At 40.5% G+C, this 16376-nt stretch overlaps 1 protein-coding gene across 1 annotated transcript in view; it reads left to right on the top strand.

Annotated features, from left to right (window-relative positions):
• Nucleotides 1-8821: 8821 nt before the first annotated feature.
• The window catches only part of rapgef5a (Rap guanine nucleotide exchange factor (GEF) 5a), a 132796-nt gene continuing 125241 nt past the window's right edge, over nt 8822-16376 (top strand). The window contains exon 1 of the mRNA XM_036567541.1: nt 8822-9193. Within this exon, the coding sequence (XP_036423434.1) occupies nt 9038-9193 (156 nt within the window). The 5' untranslated portion in view covers nt 8822-9037. The remainder of the gene's footprint in view (nt 9194-16376) is intronic.

Below are 16376 nucleotides of genomic sequence, written 5' to 3'. Positions count from 1 at the left end.
GCACTGGTAAGAGTAGTAGTAGTAGTAGTAGTACAGGTAGTGGACATAGTAGTGGTCAAAGTAGTAAAAGAAGTGATATTAGTAGTAACAATAGCTGTAGTACTAGTAGAAATATTAGTACCAGTGGTAGCGGTAGTAGAAGTAGTAACCGTAGCTGTAATAGTAACATTGGTAGTGGACACAGTAGTGGTAGTAGTAGTGGTAGTGATAGTAATGGTAGTAGTAGGACTGGTAGTAACAGTAGCGGTAGTAATAGTAGTAGAAATATTAGAACTGTGGTAGTGGTGGTAGTAGTAATGCTCATAGTAGTAGTAGTAACACTGGTAGTGGACACAGTAGTGGTAGTAATGGTAGTAATGTTAGTAATAGTAGTAGAACTGATGGTAGTAGTAGTAATAGTATTAATAGTGTTAATACCAGTAGTAGTAGTAGTAGTAGTACTGGTAGTAGTAACAGTAGTGATAGAGGTAGTAACAATAGTAGTAGTAGTAGCAGTAGTAGTGGTAGTACTGGTAGTAGTAACAGTAGTAGTAGTAGTAGTGGTTAGTATTAGTAGTGTTGGTGGTAGTCGTAGTACTGGTAGTAGGACCAGTAGTATTCATGCTACTTGCAGCAGTACCACTAGTAGTTGCTATGTGAGCTTTCAAAAATGATTGATTTTACATGAGAGCATTATGTATGTGGTATGTTGGCAGCATGATGAGTGAAGGCTCTTAGTTTGAGTGCTAAATGTCTCTCCAGGGGTCTGACAACACTGCACGTTACTTCTAATGGCTGTCATAACAAGCCATGTTGGCAGCCACATAACCTGCAGCAGAATATTGAACTATTTCCTTTATTTTTGCTCTTTATTTTCTAGCTGTATTAAGCTTTATTGTTTTCAGGAGCTGAAATTTGACTTGATTGTCAAAAAAAATCAAATGTGTATTTTTTTTTTTTCTCTTTAGCCAAAATGTGTTTGACCAGCCAAGACATAGCCATCATAGCTACTATAAAACAGTAGTAGTAGGAGTATTGAAGCCTGAATTTTGTCTGTACTTTTGTCCATTTGTTTAAATAATGGTATGTCATAAAGAGTCTGAAACCATCTGTTTGAGCTTAATTACAAATCATAAACAGTTAGTTCTGACCACGCAAGCTGATTGGTTGAGAAGTGTTCTAACTGTGCTGTTATTTTGCCATAACATCACAGTTTTTTCACAAACGCTGTATCACTCCGCTGAGGCAGCTGTAGGAGACGCTCAAGCCATTTGAATGTTTTTACTTCTAACTTTGTGCACAAACAGAAAATGGATACTTTTAAGATTACATTTGACCGACAGCTGATTTGGTCAGACTCTGAAGATGAGAGTTGGTCAGTTGGTCTTTGTAAGGAGCTGGAGAACGAACTGCTGGCTTTGCAGCGAGTGAGCGGAGCTTGTTACTCTGACGTAGCAGCAACCTGCTTGTTAAGGAACTATAATTTGGCAGAAGGAATTGCTGACATTAAAACATATTAAACGCCGCATTCACGGCCCAGTTTATTAATTTCTTAGTTTATTTAACTGTTGTATAAAAGCAATAGAACACTCGAGGTCATGTGTAGTCGCGAATGACATCATTGCTGCGATGATCTGCGGTGACCAAATCATAGCTGTGATGTTATTTCGCAATAACACACTTCCTCTCATGTTCTATTGCTTAAATGTGATGATTTAGGCATTCAGTGCACCCAATGTTGGGCTACAAGCTTCTATTACTTGTTAGCTACATTTAGCAATTTCCAGACACCAAACACATCTTGGCTAATCGGCTAGAAGAGGAGAATGGGTTAAAGTTGTGTAAATTTGAATTTTATCCAAACTATTGATTCAAAGGGGAATTCCACTGATTTTCCAAATTTTCTGCAAAATGAAATATACGAGGAAAAGACAGTAATTCAGAGTTTGATGTGAGTTGTTCACATAACATACAACAACATAAGGTAACAACTCAAGAGACATTCACAGATCATTTTGGATAAATACAATGACAACATATGTGTTGTTGACATTGTGACTCCTGGTTCTTCTCACCACCACTCTAAAGAAATACGAGTCGACAAGTTTCTCTACAGTGAACCGTTTCACACCAAACCACTCTGAATGACTTTGTTTACATCTCAATATTGATTTATGTAGAAATTTAGAAAAAATGGTGGAATTCCCCTTCAAATGCCCATGTCATTTGACACCTTCATATGCACATCCTGAGGCAGGAGAAGGGGAGGGGTCTCTCTGTGATAAAAAAGAGCAGTTAAAATGCTCTTCTATCGCTCTCAGTGGACCGTTCAGACCCCTGCTGCTGTTGCAGCTGCTGGTGCTGCGTCCTGATGTCTCCACTAAGCGTGGTGTTGAGGGTTTTAGCCCGAGGCCAGCATCCATTACGGCCATTACAAAGGCTTATCGGCCATTTAGGGTCAAGCTTGCATGATTCCCGTCGTTGCATAAAGTCGCGTTGGTACTGTAAATGTTACAGTAGAGCACCACCCGTGCCATTAACAGACCTCTGTATATATGTGTTCTTGGGTGCTTGGGGTTGCATGGAACATTGAGTGCGATTATGAGCCATTTTTTTTCTAAGAAGAGACAGCGGGAGCTTTCAAATTAATATTTTAATGTGTTGGGAATTAGAAATGAACATTACTACACTACAGGGAGGGGTGCACTGTTCCCAGAACTGCATATTAAATGTCACAAGTGTGCTTGACAGAGAGAGAGAGAGACAGAGAGAGAGAAAGAGAGAGAGCACCATAGTAGTGTTTGTTCAATCCGTTGTTATTGAGTTTCCCAAACAAGGGATATTGCAGCTCTAATATCGCTGAACAGCTTCCTCTCGCTCTTAACCTCCATATAATGCCATTGTTGGGCCTCTCATGGTCCTCTAGTCACCCAACACCATTGTGTTCCACCTGAAAATAGAGATGCTAAGAACACTCCCACCCATTCCATTAGCCTACCCATCCCCCACCATACCAAACTCACCTCTATCTAACACATCGTCCTACCTGGGAAGGAACAGAAGACTGTAGAGCCCTCCATGGGAGCCTGGTGTTGTATGAAAGTGGACAAACATTTTCTGTTCAGTGCTTACTAGTAGTTTGATGAGCAAAATGTGAGAAATATTTACTGTTATTGTGATAAATTACACCACAATGTACTTTTCTGAGCATATTGTATATAATGTCTGTATTAGAGAACACCAAGCAAGCGCATGTTTCATTATAAAAGGGCATAATTAGTCCTCTTTAACTGGGTTTAGTGCTGTGCAGTGTGTGAATAGTGAATAAAAATCACAATATTCATAGTTTTTTACAGCATTTTTTAGTATGTGGCACTGCTGGTGCTTTTGTTTTTTGTTGGTTCTTAAAAATTAAATATTCTAATACATACAGTCAGGCCCATAAATATTTTATTCATAAGTTATTGTTAATTTAAGTGTCTAAGCATATAGGAGCTGAAATTAAATAATGAATATGAGCTGATTTTCCGCTTTAATTTGAGGGTATTTATATCCAAATCGGTTGAATGGTGTAGGAATTATAAGCATTTTCATACACAGCCCCCTTCGCTTCTTAGGGCCTCAAAAGTAATAAGACAAACTGTCATATTCATGAATTAAATTGTCATTTCTAATGCTTGGTAGCAAATCCTTTTCAGGCAATGACTGCCTGAAGTCTAGAACCCACAGATACCACCAAATGCTGGGTTTCTATCATGGTGATGCTCTACCAGGCCTTTACTGCAGCTTTGCTCAGTTCCTGCTTATTCATGGGGTGTTTCACCTTCAGTTTTGCCTTTAGTAAATGAACTGCATGCTCAATTGGATTGAAGTCAGGCGATTGACTTGACCATTGAAGAACATTCCACTTCTTGCTTTGAAAAAAATATTGGTCTATCATTGTCCATCTGCACTGTGAAGCACCATCCAGTGCTATTTTAAGCATTTGGCTGAGCAGATAATGTAGCCCTATACACTTCAGAATTCATCCTGCTGCTTTTGTCAGCAGTTACATCAATAAAGGGAAGCATTGGCAGTGATATATGCTCATGCCATAACACTACCTCCACCATGCTAATCACATGAGGTGGTATGCTTTGGATCATGAGCAGTTCCTTCCCTCCACACTCTCCTCTTCCCATCATTCAGGTGCAACGTTTTTCAGCATAATGATGGCTTGCTTAACTGGCAGTGACAGCTCTTCTAACTTTATATCGACAATTAATAGCAACAAATTCCAAATCCAAATACCACACTTAAAATGATAATACTCTTAAATTGAAGCTGGACTGAAATATTCATTATTTAATTTCTCTAATATGTTTTGGTAGACAGATAAAATAACAATAACTTTGACAAATGTTCAGATATTTATGGACCTGACTGTCTATAAGTATCGTGATGCTACATGTTTGCTGTACTCCCCATTCCTATGAGTTACAATCCTGAATAATCCAGGCAAAAATGCTAGCTAGACAAATAACATAAGCTAAATGGTTATTGAAAAAAAAAAACTGTGATGCTATAGAATTTTATATGTTATTTTTATGTTATAGAATATTTGTAGTTATTGTAGAATTTCTTCAAACTTTACAAAGATTCTACATGTCACTTTATAAGTGAACCTTCAACAGAAATGTTTTTAGGGAACCGAAACTGGTGCTGCTATGTCACCACTCTGAAGAACCCTTTTGGAGCATTTCGTTTTGAGAGGTTATGTAACGTAGCGCTGCTTTTAGATAATGTCATGTTTAAAAGAGTGGCTACCAAGCAACTTGTGGGTGGGATTAGCATCAGCAAGAAGATATGCTGATAGATATCTTCACTTTGCAGCTCACTGCAAGATACTGAACGTTTTTATGGCTAAAACAGTCACTTCTGGTAATAACTGTTTAGTAAGATAATGAATATACACTAAATCAAATGCCTCCAGGTTTTATTTTTATATTTAATACCAATGTCAGCCAACACTCGCCACCTTGCTCTGAATTCATCTCAAAGACTGAGCCATCTTCACTGCTCTCATTCTCATTCTAATAGCATTTTTATTGGGTACTATTAGAATGACATAAAGAAAGAAATAATTTTGTTAATCTTACACCAAAAAATCTATATTTTATCCAGATAAAAATTGTGGGAGCAAAAGCGTACGTTCCTACTCCCTCTATTGAAAGTGTGGGTGTGACTCCATTGTTCCGGCGCCTATGGAGCCCTCACGGCCCCTCAGCTGCAAACCCCCAGAGTAATATTCTCAATTCAGTCCTACACATGCAGGCTATTTTTCACTCTGACAGTGCGCTGTAATGTCGCCTGATTGCTAACAGTTCTACCGCTTAAGATCAGAAGATAGCGCTCGTGTAGCCGCGCTTTCCGAGTGTATGAATGCACCCACTGAGAACAGAGCAATGAACCTGGAGCTTTGCGGACTAAAGGGTTGATTGTGCCTTTTTTAGGGAGTGGTTCTGTCTGGGGTGTAAAGTGGTTCTGTTTCCACTGGAATGGTTTTAAGTTATTGGAGGATCAACTAGGCCTGTAATGTAAGGGCATTAAGGATTTCGGTGCTGTGTTTTTCTGGGTACTAGAGCATTCAGTGCAGCCATGTTTATTAAGCCTGGTGGTTACAAAGCGATTGTTTAAGCTACTGAGCAGTTCTGACCTGCCATGCATTTTTAAACAGTGTGGCTGGCTGTCAGACTGTGTCAATCAAGCGATGTGTGCTAATGTGAAAAGACCCCAGGGCATAAAAATCAAGTAAAGCTTCCACGCTACCACCAAGCCAGACCTAAAGCTAGTTACAACACACCGGGAAAACCATTCCACTAAACCACCAAACTATCCAAACACCCAACCATGTCATAAAAAACTCTGGTGCCAAATTCAGCAAACAAACTAGGTGTGAAAACAGCCTTAAAGCACTAACACCACACCAGGAAATAACAGTCTCTAGTGATGATGTAATTTTGTACATAATGTACATAATTCTATTTCTTTTAGATGTTTTTCTTTTGCTTATCACTCTGAGAGCTTTACAACATACAATACTGTACAGAAGTCTTAGGCACACACTTAAATGTGTTTAATACTGTTTTTCTCTGCTGTCAGTGTGTTTATTCTGTAATGTGTATGTATAGGACTGTGCAAAAGTCAGAGACCACTGTTTATTGAATTAATTTCCAGTCAAATATGAATATTGAGTACAAGTTATTCATGTTTCATTGTCAGAAAAAAAGACAAGAAGCATATCACTGCTGGCCAAAGAAAAACATGTATCTCCATTTTTTCCAGTTTTTGCTATTGTACATAATTCGAGTGTGGCAGATGTTCTTTACACTGTCTGGCCTTTTCATGATGAATGGTCCAACCAAATGTTCTAAAATAGCTTGGAATAAAACCTCCAGGTACGGGGGAAGGACCTGTCCCAGGTGGAGGAGTTTAAGTATCTTTGGGTCTTGTTCATGAGTGATGGGAAGAGGGATCGAGAGATCGCAGGCTGGGACAGGTGGCAGCAGTAATGTGGTCACTGTACCAGACTGTAGTGGTGAAGAGGGAGCTGAGCCATAAGACAAAGCTCCTGTTTACCGGTCGGTCTACATCCTAACCCTCACCTACGGTCATGAGCTGTGGGTAATGACCGAAAAAATGAGGTCGTGAATACAAGCGGTGGAAATGAGCTTTCTTCGCAGGGTGGTGGGCTGCACTATACTTGACCAGATGAGGAGCTTGGTCATCCGGGAAGAGCTCAGAATAGAGACACTACTCCTCCACATTGAAAGGATCCAGTGGAGGTGGTTCTGGCATCTGATCAGGATACCCCCTGGACGTACTGGGATGAGACCCCGGGGTCGTCCTTAGGATCCAATAGAGAGATTATATCTCCAAGTTGGCCGGGGAGCGGCTCAGGGTCACCTGGGATTCTCTGCTCTCCCAACAGCTACTGCGACTCTATCTGGACTAACTGGTTTAAGATGATGGATGATAGAACAAATGAATGAATGAATGAATGAAAACCTTTTTACATTAACTTACATTAAAAGTGAAGAATGTTTTTGTCGTCTCCTGTAAAGTTACTGTTTTGGAGATACTAATCTTTCTTTGGACAGCGATGATATATTTGACCGAAAATGACACAGAAGCCTTAACAACTAAATATAAAACTTAATTTTTATTAGGGATGTTTTTCCACACCTTCAAAGTTCAGTCTTAGAGGTTGGTTGTGTTTTCTGCTTCTTGCAATCCAAATAATCCCAAACACATCCAATACTGTTGAGGCCTGGACTCTGGGGTGGTTAATCCATTGTTCTAAAAACACCAGGAGATTCTTTGTTTGATTTACACATTTTCTACTTTTATTTCTACTTCACACACACACACATTCTCCATCAAGCTGAAGAACCATTTCACCATGAAATGAACCATTTAGACATGAAATCATTCTGTATAGAACACATTGTTCGAAATGGAACCATTTCCTTTACTAAAGAACCCTTGAAGAACCCCCTTTTTGAAGTGTGCAATTTAGGAAAGCTGTTTTTTTCACTTATTTTTCTTTTACTGTCCTCTTCCTTAAGTGGATGATATCTAACCTCCTCCTGAAACATGAATAACCTTGTTTTTAATATAAATACGTGTACACTGTTTGAAATAAAGGTTCTGTGCAGGTGCATTTTTTTTGTTCATCAAGGGACAAACAATGTAAATGTTCCCTCACAGGTTCAACAGTGGTTTTAATGTCCAATTGAATACCTTAAATAAGTTTTTCCAGGTGAAAAGTTCATATTTGTAGCCCAGAGACGAGACGGGGTGTGTGGAGTCAGTACAACTAATTTCGCTGGATTATGGTAAACTATGTTCCCTGACTAAAGGTACTGAGATGTACCCTTGAGGGTCCCACCCCAGTGACAAGAGGGGTACTGCCCCAGTGACAGTTTACTACCGTTATTTCTGAGAGTGTATGATACTTTAATTGCCCATTAAGCATGTGGACAATTCTCCTTCAATCCATGTAGACTATTATATATTATTTCTTATATTTTTGAAAAATGCACAGTCAAGTGTGATAACATCTTTATGGCTAACAGACAGACAATAAGGTGGTTATCAGTAGCCCTGCATAATCTCTCAGGCTCGGGCTGGTCAGAGTCCAGAGAGCAGTAGGACACCTAAGAACAGGACTGCTTTCTTTATTTATTGATCAGTTATTGATTGTATGCCTGCATTTATTTATCTATTCATTCATTCATTCATTCATTCATTCCAAAAGCATGTGGAGTTCGAAGAAATGGTAATAATCATTAAAATAGATACAAAATGCTGTGGACTGTATTGTGTCCAGGTCTCAGTCTGTTCTTGCTCTGGTTCGTCCTGTGCTGGCGGTGATGTTTTGGCGTAAAGCCGATAAAGAGGTTAAACGTTTTTGGAGCGTCTCATTGATCCTAACAAATGTCTAGCAGCAGGAAACGCTCATTCCCTGGCCTGGTTGTCATCAGCCCGCGCGCTGTCTGCAGTACCGGCCCCGTTCGCGCCTGTGCACGTGCCTGAAGTGTCCCGGGTGTTTGGCTGCGGTAAATAATCCGCGTTTCTCGCGGCGAATCCCCGCAAGGGCTCGAGGACGAGGTGGAAGTGATGCGTGCTTGTTTCCTGCTCCACCTGTAAGCCCCCCTCGCCACCCCCCACACCCACCCAAACCCAACAACCCCTCCCCTTCAGACACACACACACACACACACACACACACGTATGCACACGCGCACTCAGACGCGCACGCACGTCCTGTAGGACTGAGCGTACGCTGCTAAGGGTTGGGAGACGCGCGCGCGGCGTTTTGGGTGGAGCAGAGCCGGGTCGTCGTGCTCCTTCTGCTCCCTCCGCTTCTTCCTCACTGCGGATGCTCGCGCTCTGAGAGGAGACAGAGAGAGAGAGAGCGCGCGCGAGCGAGAGCGACAGACAGATCGAGGGAGCGGGAGAAGGTGGAGGAATGGTGCTCGCGTGAAGCGTCCGCCTGTCCGCCTTTGACGGCACCATGGAGGAATCCGAGAGCATTCCGTGCGCGCCTGAGGACGGGCTGCTCGCGAGCTGGCGCTGGAACCGGAGCGCGCGGGAGCAGGTGCAGCTGAAGCAGAAGATCCGCGACCTGCCCGGCTTGCTGAAGCACGGCTTACATCTGAGGAAGAAAAGCGTGAGTACAGAGCGCGTTCTCGCGAATGAAAAACGTCGCTGTGAAATGACTGTCCGTGAGTGACCAGCTGCTTATTTTTGTCTGCACTGAACGGAGTGGTTCGTCTCTATGTCTGCCAGCCTCCTGGTGAGGGGTGGCTGGTGGTGTTCTGTTTTTAAAGCCCCCTTAGGTCTTTCCGCTCGTATTTACAACGAGCGCGTTACGACTGAGTGATTAAAGAATACGATTAATACGAACGAGAAGGCATGAAGCGCATTTGTCATTGATTTGAGAGACCGTGAATGCAGGCTGGTTTTCACGCGCCGTATCTAAGGCAACAGGAATCCTCCAACCCACACACACACATACACACACACACACACACACACACACACACAAGTTAGTATTCCTGTCTTAGTGGGCTTCATCTATCACTTTACCTACATTTTGCTATGCTACACCTAACCCAGCTCTGAGCTTGACCCTAGCAACCAGCACCAAACCTTGTAGCTCATTTACTTTTTCAATTAAAAACTGTATTTTGTGTAAATAAAAGCATTTTTTCCTCACGGGGGAGCGTCGAGACATCCCCTAGGACATGTGGATGCTCCCCGTCCACATGTCCACTTCATCCTAAGGGCATGTCCACTTCATTCTAAGGACATTTGGTCCCTGCAAGGTATGAAATACACAGCCGTAGACATGTACACACACCTGACGCGGTTAATGCCTCTGCAACTGAACTTCCTCATCACTGCCTGCCTCACGAAGCCGACTATAAATAACAGCCCCTTTGTCCGATAGCTTATTCTGCTCAATTTGACATTTTTTTTGGAAACGGTGTGACGTGTTACATGAGCAAGCAGCGCCGGTAAACAACCTTGTCCACCTAGTTGTGTGGGAGACACTCAAATGAGGACCACTGTTGAGGCTGTATGACAGATAACAGCATCGACTTTGTCTTTAATTGTTCTTCATGACAAGAACTCACACTATTTTGTCCTCCATAGTTCCAAATAACATCACTCTTACCCCAAAACTTATATTTTTCTTCCTTATTGAGCATGTTTATATTTTTGTACCAAATAACACCAAGTCCACCCTCATTACGCTATGGAGCCCCGCTGGTGACATCCTGTATAAATAAATATAATGCGTGGTTGTGGTACTTTTTACGTGTGGTCATAGCGCCCAAGGCGAAGTGCTAGGGAAGCCAGGACACTAGGAGTTCCAGTTTAACAGCCACGCCTTTTATTAGTTCTCTGAACCCACCAAATAAGTGCAGTGTTTACAAGTGATGAGAGTAAAACGAAAGAAAAAAAAAAAGCAAACAAAAACTGAAATATATTTACAAAATAAACGAGGCTCAATGCAGGTGGACTGAGCGGACCAAGTCTTCTTTAAGTGTCCTGCAGACAAACAGCAGCCGTTGTGAGAGGACAGAATCTATAGACTAAAGCCAGAAGTTATTGCTGTCAAGCCCTAAGCAGTGGGGATAAACACTCGGCCGTAGTCATCATCACACTGGTCACGACTTAGTAAGGCATGGGAACAAGGTAATTAAGTTGTGGCCGTGACTTAGTAAAGCATGGGAACGAGATGCTAATGCGTGGCCACAATTTAGTAAGGCATGGGAATGAGATCCTAATGTGTGGCCATGACTTAGTAAGGCATGATCTCGTTCCCACGCCTTACTAAGTCATGGACACAACTTAATGCTTGTGTGGTGTTCAGGTCTGTGGGACCCATTTTCACTGTTTACCAAAATAAAAAATGATGTGATTTATTATTATTTCAACCTCAGATTTCTTGGCTTTTGCTCATTTTTTTGTGAAGAACATATAAAATAACCCATTTTCAGTGTCTTCACTCTGTTCACCCCCCACACATTTATATTACACCTGTGGTGTTGGGCTGAACTGCCAGGGATTAAAAGTGTGGAGGTGCTGTGTCCTTCACTCTGTTCTCCTCCTGCAAGGTCTGTTGTTAGTGTGTGTGTGTGTGTGTGTGTGTGTGTGAGGGTGGACAACATGGACAGGCTGCTGACTGGCTACAGCTGCTAAAGGAGAACCCTACGCTGGACACTTGTGATATTTTAAACATCTGGTATTTTTATGTAAATCGTTATGGCTGTATTGATTTAAAAAAGCAATAATGTGGTGATTCCGTCAGACCACTGAGTAACAAACACACCAACACCACACAAGGGTTAATAATCTCATTCCCATACATTACGCATTATTTTTATTTACACAGGATGTCACCAGCAGGGCTCTGCAAGTTATGGCAGAGTGGAATGTTTCAGGTGGTTGCCATGCTCCCTGTTATCAAGATTACACATTTGGTGTGACATGTTATGCAGGACCCTGTCAAAGATGGAGAAAACATTGTCTATACTAAGAAAAAGCTAAATTTATTCATGTTGGAAACATCATATTTACGAGATGAGTGCCACCACAGTGTCGTAATGAGTGGGAGAGTTGTTCTGCAAACTGGGTGTATTTTAGTTATTCAGCAGCCACATATGAGCACTGCAGGCTAAAATCTTAGCCTGTCATCCACACGTGAGAAAACGGATATGAGCATATGCTGTGCAATGATTCTAACTGGTTAAAAACATTACTCATCAAATGCGCATCTCTGCTCTGTATTTTGTTGCAGCGATGCAAAATAAACGTACTCTCTTGGACAAACAGATAAAAGTAAACAAAAAAAATTATTTCCAGCACCAAATCCACTTAAATCACGTCATACAGCTTCCGAAGCCGTAAGTAGGAACTTCCGAGGAGGACCTGAAGGCAACATTGGTCTCTAAAAACTTGAGTCACTTCCTTTTAACCCCTGAAATAGCCAGGGCCCACCGGCAGGCCCAAAGTTTTATTACACACTTCTATAACCTAAGAATAGCTCAACCAGTTTACACTGAAGTCCCTGTAGTTACTGAATAATAAGCCTTAGTATTATGCCTGAGATTTTAAGGGACTGATGTAATAGTATATTATATTTAGGACTAAATAAGGGACTCAAGAACATATTAAAATTCAAATTGTTATACTAAATTGTTGTATATAGTGTTGCAGTTTTATACACAGTGTTGCATGGCAGAGATTTGATGCTTAATCAACTTTTATTTAGTGCAACTCCAATAACTGTGCCTATAGTACATATATTTAAAATTCATTTTGATGAAGAACTTTGAATTCATTTAATTAAGCTTGAACACACTTATTGGCACATTTTGGTCTCTTTTACAAGCATCAAATGTTGTAAACTCAAAGGCCACTTTTTTCATGGTATGACTGTCACTGTCAGCTGAATGGCATAGCGTGCAGGTAGTGAAGACTCCATTTGTGGAAGTTTGTGTTTTTGAGGGTTTACTTGTGTTGCTTTTGCCTTTGCAGTCTGAAAAAACAAAGTTAAATTTGTACAGCTTCCCCTTCAGTCGACATGTAGTTGATCAGCCAAGACATGTTTGGTGTTTGAGGTTTGCTTCTTTAGTTTTTCACTGGAGCTGCAAGGCTAATGTAGCTAACAAAAGTACATCGCTAACAGGGATGGATTACGGACCGGTGCCTAGGGGCCTCTTTTGACTACCTGGGACAATCCGCTGCAGACGCAAAGATTAGATGAATGAAATGAATGAACAAAAGATCAAAGAAATGAAATAAATGATGAAATGTTATCTGTTCTATTATAGTTGACACATAAGATTTTGTTGTTGCCATTTATCCCCTTACAGGGCCAAAGCCTGCATGCAGGCCCAAGGTTTTATCACACACTTCTATAACCTAAGAATATCTCAACCAATTTGCATTGAAGTCCTTGCAGTTACTGAGTAATAAGCCTTGGTATGTAATAAGACTGTAATTTTAAGGGTATAACATGTTATATTTAATGCCATTCAGTGTTGGATGTGTTAAATCAGGGGTGTCAAACCGGGCTCCTTCCAGGCCACAGCTCAGCAGAGCCCACCTCTGTGCCTCATTAAAGGCATCTGATTGAGCTCTTCATCCAATTAGCAACACCTTACTGAGTTGAATTCAGGGTGTTATAAGAGGGAAAATGCTAATCTCTGCTGAGCTGTGGCCTGGAAGGAAACCAGTTTGACACCCCTGTTTTAGATGTGGTGCATTACACACACGGTTTTCAAAGACAACGAGAAGAAATTTTGATGCAAAGGTCATACACAAAATTCAAACCTTTCTAGAACATGATCCTTTCCTGGCTGTTAGTCTAACAATAACTTGTTTATGTGTTTTCTGATATTTTATGACATATTGTTATCCATAACACTAACTGAAAATGATTATAAGTGTCATATTGGAGCCTGAATTAGTTTCTTTATGTTTGAAAGTATGAACAGTATGCCATACAGTGTCAGAAACCACATAAGCAAGTGTGTTTAAGATTATTTAACATCTCTATACTGTTTATAATGATTTAGGCATGAAGTTTAGTTGCTAATATAACGCTTCCATTACTTCTTATCCTTATCAGCACTAGTAGCTCCAGTGCAAAACTACAGAAGGAAATTTCAAACACTAAACATGTCTTGATTGATTGACAACATTTGTGATAAAGAAAAAATTAGTGAACTATTGCTTCAAGACTTATTTAGTAATTAATATGCATCATGCATTGCTTGGCAAGTACAGTGCACTGATACTTATGATATTGAAGAAGGGAACTCTGGACCTGCTGATGAGTCCTTGGGGTTTAAGGAGTTAACTCAGGAGGGGAACTTGTAGGGAATAAGGGATTCACGCACCACAAGCCATGTAATGGGAGTCCTCGGGAGGCAGAGAGAGGAGCTCTTGCAGACAGGTGCACCGGGCCGTGATGACCGAGAGGCTTTAAAACCAAAGGTGCGCCGTCTCACTGCAGTTTACTCTCCTTCAGGCACAGAGCTTGGCTTCTTTTTAAAGGTCAGCTACAGTGAGGCACTGTTTTCCAAAGCCCTGGTCCTGGAGCTCCCTGGCTCTGTGTACTTTAGCGTTCTCCCTGCTCTAACTCTAAGAACCTGTCAGCAGGTCCAGACTTCTATTCCTCAGTCTCATAACTACACACCCTTCATAAAAGGTTCATAGTCTTTATTGAGTAGCTCATAGGAGCCTTAAGATTAGAGGAATATTTCAACATTTCTGCTTAATCTCTTCCGCCCAATGACAGCTGGGATAGGCTCCAGCACCCCACCGCGACCCAGAAGGATAAGCAGTTTAGATGATGGATGGATGGATGGATGGATGCTTAATCTCTATCAGCCACATCTGTATCACATCACTGATCACCACAGACAATAATTTCCATTTGTGTTTTTAAAAGAACAGAAAACTCAAGAACCTGAAACTCATTTATAATAGAAGCCATTGCTGAGTTGCTGAGTGTTTGAAATATGTGGCTATTAGGGATGTAACAATACAAGATATCATATTGTATTGAACTGTATTGCAGTGTATTGTATTGCATCATGCTGTATTGTTGTATCATGCATAGCATGTTAGGATGTTGTGGCTTGTGTGTTAACTTGCTAGCTTAGCGTGTTAGATCAGGACACTGTTTATTTCAAATATATGTTTCAAAATTTAAACGCTTTAACAAATTGAACATGTACGCATATTAACATATTAATATAAGGCACGTTTTCAGACAGTCCTTATTTTTGTTATATTGAAAAATTATCCAATCGAGACCTTATCAAATTGTAATCAAATTAAAGAATTCTACAAATGAGTGGAAATCTAAAGGCAGTTTTACAGCATAATTTACATATATTTTTGACGTGTTCTTTAAAACGTGTTACATGAACATTTACTGAGTTTATCAACTGCCAAAGGCTTCTGTTATAATCATGTTTTGAGTGAATGTACATTCTGTCCTTTTTTTGAAATGAAAAACAATGTATGGTCTATGGTAATCAAGTAGTTAACAGAGTTACAGCAGTAATGGTAAAACTCCTTTACCACAGGTTTTAAAAAAAAACCTTATTTGTTTATTAATTTATAATAAAAGAGACCACAGCTGCCCTGTGATGGACTGGCGACCTGTCTAGGGTGTATCCTGCCTTCGGCCCAGTGACTGCTGGGAAGGATAAGCAGTTTAGTTAAAATGTGTGTGAGACCGCGGCATTGTATGATAAAGATAAGGTGTGATATGTGCGATTCTCTTCATTATTACTAGATTAATTATGATTTCATGGGCAAATTGAAGATGACAATATACAGCCACAACTTTGACTGAAATTATTATGTTCTTTTAGTTGCTAAAGATTAAGCTTATTAAGATTAAACTAACATACTATCACCGTATTTGCTTCAGAGTTAGGGACCATCTAAAAATTACTGTAAGAAGAAAAATGTTGCTATTATTATTGTTATAAGTAGTATTAGTGGCATCTCTGAAAGTATACTTACTTATAATACGTCTGGACACATCATCAATGACATTCCTGAAAGCATCAGCAGATGTACTTACAGAGATAATAATAACATTAGCGGCACTTTTTCCTTTAAGGTGGCTCCTAACTCTGATTCGGACGTGGGAGCAGTAACAGCATATGAGTTTATTATGAATTTTATTATTAAGAAAATAATACACTCCGGATTAACTGTTTACCATTAATTTCTATGAACTATAATAACCACTTTAAAAGCTTAGCAACCATCTATAACATTACAAGTGGCAATCATTGGGGTCCAAGCACTGTGTGCCATCATAGAGTGAGTATAAAACAAATGATGGCCAAAGTTTTTAGAATAACCTCAATTTACAACACATGTGGGGTCTCAAAAGAAGATGTCAAATTCCAAAAACATTGGTTGTTCAACTTTGGTATGGTGAACAACCAAAGTTTCAACAACTCGACTTGACTTGTATTTGCGTAGTTGCAGTGAACTTAATGAACTAAATAATTCCACAGCCATTTTAGAGTACACCAGAATAGTGTGTTCAAATCACAACGATTTTCTCATAGGAACCATGCCACCGGGCTCCACTGCAGAGGACTGGTTTCTGAACTTGTCACCTTTTCCACTGCTCAGTGGAAAGTGAATTGTCATGTCTGGAACAAGCTTAGATGAGGCGAACATGGATTGAACAGGGGTTGAACAATGCTGGAGTATGCCTACAATACACCTGATTTAATGATTCAGTTAATTAGCTTCTTTCTGAGCTGCGGTGGACGTGTTAGGGCTGGGAAAACACTAAA

Source organism: Colossoma macropomum, unplaced genomic scaffold, assembly GCF_904425465.1.
Source record: "Colossoma macropomum unplaced genomic scaffold, Colossoma_macropomum, whole genome shotgun sequence".
NCBI classification, from domain to species: Eukaryota; Metazoa; Chordata; class Actinopteri; order Characiformes; family Serrasalmidae; genus Colossoma; species Colossoma macropomum.
The sequence above is the reverse complement of the archived record's forward strand: the minus strand, read 5'-3'. Positions and strand labels throughout refer to the sequence as shown.